The following is a 5,233-nucleotide window of genomic DNA, read 5'->3' as shown; positions in this document are numbered from 1 at the left end:
ACTTTGGACACCAGTAACAACTACATCATCATCATAGACACCATCCATGTCTGACATGTCAAGTTGGGATGAATGTTCTCCACAAGAATCGTCCTGCATATCAACACTTGTAAAGGTGTGATCAAAAACAGCACTGCTCCCTGGAACAGCAGCTGCATGTTCAGATGCAATTTTACTTGAGCCCGTCTGAACAATATCAACTCCACTGATCTCAAATAATTTGGGAGTGACATTCAGTTGACAAGAAAACCTTTGAATGTAAACAAAAACATCATCAAGAGTGTTGAAGTAAAGGACAACACTCTTTCCATTTGAATGTACCATGCCGTCGGTGTTACGTGCATGAGAGTCCACAACAGCATAACGTCCATTAGAACTAATAAGGGCACAAGTACTGCCACTTATTGTAATAAAGCTGGTTTCATATTTTGCACACATCTTACTGAGTCCATCCCAAAGACTAGTGTGCACACCTGATTCAAGAAGCTCTGGATCCAGTGTATCAATAGCTCCAGCAACATAGTCCCCATAAGCATACTCAAAACTTTGCCCATCAACATGCATCTTTTTAGGCAAGTCTGGAACACAGAGAAGCTGACTTCCACCACTGATTAAATTGTTGTCACGCAAAAATGTATATAGCTGATCACCCAAAACAACTACATCATCCAATATGTCAGCATTCCACGAAAAAACGCTGTCCAGTGTGTGCTTTGTTAAAGCAACAGCACTTATGGCTGTACACTGAACCCCGGCATATTTAAACTGAACATCACCCTGATGAAACGATCCACTGAGTGATGCGACATGGCTACTTGCACTATGGCATGCATCTGTAGCCTGTCTGTCAGCATAAACTGCTGCACATGTCTCCACATTACTGTACATCTCTTGTACAGAAATAGCAGAGATTCCGTACTCGATCGCATTTAATGATTCCCTGAGGTTAAGAAGGTGAATCATTAAATCATTTAAACACGTGTTAAACACGACTACCGACGTACCGGACTGAGATGCCAACCCCTGTGAATTCCGTGTTCCAAAGTCCACGACGACAAAGTAGAGTCCATGCTGGATTACCAAGCAAGTTGCACCATGAAGACTAAACATACACATTCCATTTATCAACAAGTACTTCTTTAATATTTCATACAGTTCCCCGTCCTGCTCAAAACCAAATGTCCCAAACATGATGTTACCAATCACTACTTTCCACTTTCGGCCAAAAATAGTCAGATCTTCAACCAGCTTGCACAACTCCGGCTTTGGACCTCTGTTTGGTCTCTCTCGAGCAACATATTCCGCCAACTTCCGACCTTCTACACCGACTTCATCTACATCTGACGTCTTCCAGGTACAGACGGGAGAAATGTGGTGTTTTATTGCTGCTACAACACTACATGACATTATGGTATCAGAGCTAGAGTGATTAGTACCAAAAAATGTCCCTGCAACAAGAGACGGTGGCAGTCCCGTTGAACACCTGCAAGGAACGGGGTTAACAGCCTGACCTTTCAGTGATGTCTGTCTGCGCTGGAAATCAGCCACCCCCTTAGGCGTCTAGAGTGAAAATATGGAAAATATGAAAAACATGGCATTTCTACATCCTCATTTGGTAAAGACTTTTCCCTAAATGTATTATCATTAGCATAACTGCAACTAACAATTATTTCAATCAAATTAAAAAACAGAAAATATCCACATTGTGCTGTTTCATTCAAATCTGTTTTATACAATATATATGTAAACCAAATAAGAAATTATTTAAGACTATTGTAGTGAAATTCCACAATAATATGGATGGGTTTTAGCAGTCTAATGTTTGCCTAAAAATGTGACAGAAAACTTGAAATTGGCCTCAGTTACTCTGCTGTAGTAAGTCACAGTCCAGTTTTCTTCCAAAAAGTTATTATAAAGTATATTACAAAACTTACAGAGAATAATTGTTTTATGTTAAATGAAAAAAAATATACTGATTTTCATACAATTTATCCTAAATCACTCCTATAAACCTTTTGACTTTACAGCAAATGGCCTTTTTGACCAAAAATAGTCCAGTTAATTATTACTAAATCAGTTAATTACTTCAGAAATTGATTCATTGTCAGCAATCTAATTAATGGCTTGAGCCTTAATTGTTACTTTAAATTGTTACTGTTAGTACAATATGTCCCTGAAAAATGAATATATCCATCCATCCATCTTTTTCCGCTTATTTGGGGTCGGGTCTCAGGCGGAGCAGCTTCAGAAGGTAGGCCTTGAAAAATATCTACATTTAAAGTTTCAATCTCTCCTGACTGCAAATTGATGCTTTTTTATGCACAACAGATTTATTACATAAGCCAATTGCAATAATTTGGAAGAGAAAATCTGAATTATGTTATGAGAATTGTAGAATGAAAAGAGCACTCGGAAAACATTTTTCATTAATACACACTGCAGGACACATTACTATACAGACCCCCTGGCCAACCTCCAAAGGACAGGCAGGCACCACAAGAGGAGAGTCAGACGCTACGCGAGGACAGGCAGGATGAGCATCAGACACAAACACCCTGGGCATGACCTACAAATAAATGACACAAAAAACATAACATGAAGCTGATTTTGCACAAAATCAACAAAGATCCAATGTCAAATGTTTTCAATAAAACACTTGACACTGTTTAACATTCATTATTAATTACACATTTAACTTTAATGTACAAAACACTTACAGTGTTATCAGCCGGCACAAATTCCACACCTTTGACAGGAGTTGCATGAGATACAGCTGAAGCCTAAAGGAGAAATTAAGAAAAGAACAGTTAAATAAAATAAAATCATCTGAACTAAAAATGATTAATTAGGTTATGCTTTTACAAACCTTCTGTCTCACACGCCTACACTTTGAGACAGCTGGTTTTTTTGGATGTTCCACAGGCTTTGTCTGTAATATTGCAAACAACATTGCAGATTTATGTTATATATAAAAGCAAATAATGACACTGTTAACAGTTGCGGCAATCTGCTAATTACCTCGGTGCCTGTGCGAACATCGGGAACGGCCGATGGAGAGACTGTTTCCATGGCCACCAAGATAGCGGGTGAGAAACGGACAGGATTGGATGGGATGAGAGACTCCGAAATAGCCACAGGAGTGTCGTCCCGCTATAAGACCAAAATATTAATTATTAAGATACCAGTGACATTGAAAATTATCTTACACATAGCTGTACGCACCTGGTGATGAACCACTCTTTTCTTGGGTGAATCAGGCAAACAGTCTGATTCTCCCGAGAGGTTCCTCTGAAAAAGGTAGATGACATATAAGATTTTTAGGATGACTAGCAATAGTTACACATCTTTCTTCCACTGTAAGCAAAAATAAAAGACTCATACCTTCCTGCCGGATCTCACGAGCGTCCATTCGGTAGGGAGAGGAGAAGAAGGACGAGAACGTACCTCTCCCTTAACCACGACACGGGGCACAAACCTCGGTTTGTAAGGAGGAGTTGCCTGACGCTGCACCAGTGGCTTTGGTGCTGACAACTCCAGGAACTGATAGGAAAACATCCATATCAGTTGCTTGAGGATGTGCATCCCGTGGTCATCGCTCAAGTGGATCTGCACATATTAACAGTAATCATCAGAGATAAAATTAATATTTCATATAAATGCACAATTTTTCCTTACTGTGTTTAAAATTAACATTTACTCACGCCATCAGGACACCACATATCGCGACGGCCCAGAGGAAAGTTGTCAGCAATGGGATAGTACCGAATCCCTGAAAACGTTATGATAAAATAAAAAGAAATTTTCAAACATTAACTAAAAGATAACATAAAAAGAGATGCAATACATTTACCAAACAACAACATAATGAGAAAGATTTTAATACCTACCTAGCTTTGCCGACCTGCGGTGGAATTCCTGCTCAAACAAGTTCTGCTTCTCTCTGGACTCAGTCAAGTGGGGGACGAAGCCGGTACAAAAAACCTACAAAAATAACATATTTAGACATTTATATTGCCCATGAACCTATTAAGAAATTGATATTTATGTGTTTCTCCATCCCAGTCTTCAGTGACCATTGCTCTGCATGCTTTAGATGTGTCTCTGAAGGCAAATACCTAAAACATGCAGGGCAGCACTCTGTGAACCAGCATTAAGAACCACTTTAAATCAACCATTATTATTACCTTAGGCCAACGAGAACAGACAGCCAATAGGTACCGCTCAAATTCCTGTCCGGCTTCTTCTGGGTGACGACTGGCCGTAAGGTTGTTTGATGGAGCCATAATGCAGACAGCGTCAGGCTCTCGAGGTACGACAGCGTTCAACACCTCGAGACGCAGCTCAGCAGCTTGAGCACCAGGAGTCGAAATAAATCCAAACTGCAAGCAGCCGCTTGCCATCTCAACAATGCCGTCCACAAAAGAGCGCAAGTGGGACGCACCGATCAGAAGAACAAACTAAAATAGAAAAAACACAGCAAGATAAGATTTATGCCTACATATTCTATTTGAAATCATTGCTAATTTTACTTACTTTCTTATTGGGCAATCCCTCTGGAATGACCAGCTTGTGACAGTGATTAGTCACTTCACTAACTGGCCATTTTCGCACAGCGTGCCGCACGCCTGTGCCACGCTCTAATAAATAACAAAAATCCAAAAAGAAATACCAATTATTTAAAGAAATATGCACTATGTACTCTGGATATTTCATTTGACATAGAAATATGACATAAAATTTAAAGAAATGTAATTAAATTTAACACTGACTTGGTACAAAGTCGCTGGAGGCCTTGGGTATCCCAACTCGTTCGAGCCGGACTGCCTCTACTCTCCTTTTTGCAGCTTCCGATCGACGATGGGACTTTCCTCGAGGCATCTACATTTTGACATGAAATAATTCAGTATTATGAATATTGATAATTACAACAATATAAATATTAAACAGTTATATATGTAAAGCATTTCAAAGTGCTTTACATAATGAAAAACAGAAACAAAATGCAATATAGAATCAACAATCAAAACACAGCATTAAGTTAAGTTCCATCAATAAATTTGTAATTGATTAAATTTCAAATACAATTCTAAACAGGTGGGTTTTTAGTTGAGATTTAACACTGGGATGGCTCGGTTTTCGAGTCCTTCCCATATCGGCTCAGCAGGGCCAATAGGCCGGAGTCCACCCTGACGACTCTGATGGCTCAAATTAGCATCCCTTCTTCAATTGTAAA

General features: G+C 39.4%; 1 protein-coding gene across 1 annotated transcript; it reads right to left on the bottom strand.

The window, feature by feature from the left end:
- Positions 1 to 1,429: 1,429 nt before the first annotated feature.
- LOC111607909 lies at positions 1,430 to 4,878 on the bottom strand. The gene is made up of 12 exons (XM_023330086.1): positions 4,770 to 4,878; positions 4,534 to 4,637; positions 4,185 to 4,457; positions 3,888 to 3,981; positions 3,702 to 3,769; positions 3,382 to 3,606; positions 3,223 to 3,288; positions 3,019 to 3,150; positions 2,867 to 2,929; positions 2,718 to 2,780; positions 2,474 to 2,566; positions 1,430 to 1,483 (listed from the first exon to the last, which is right to left on the bottom strand). The coding sequence occupies exons 1-12, from the start codon at positions 4,876 to 4,878 to the stop codon at positions 1,430 to 1,432; spliced, it is 1,344 nt and encodes a 447-aa protein (XP_023185854.1).
- Between the last annotated feature and the right edge of the window lie 355 nt (positions 4,879 to 5,233).

Source organism: Xiphophorus maculatus, unplaced genomic scaffold, assembly GCF_002775205.1.
Source record: "Xiphophorus maculatus strain JP 163 A unplaced genomic scaffold, X_maculatus-5.0-male Unplaced_Scaffold_BN000181F, whole genome shotgun sequence".
Lineage (NCBI taxonomy): Eukaryota > Metazoa > Chordata > Actinopteri > Cyprinodontiformes > Poeciliidae > Xiphophorus > Xiphophorus maculatus.
The sequence above is the reverse complement of the archived record's forward strand: the minus strand, read 5'-3'. Positions and strand labels throughout refer to the sequence as shown.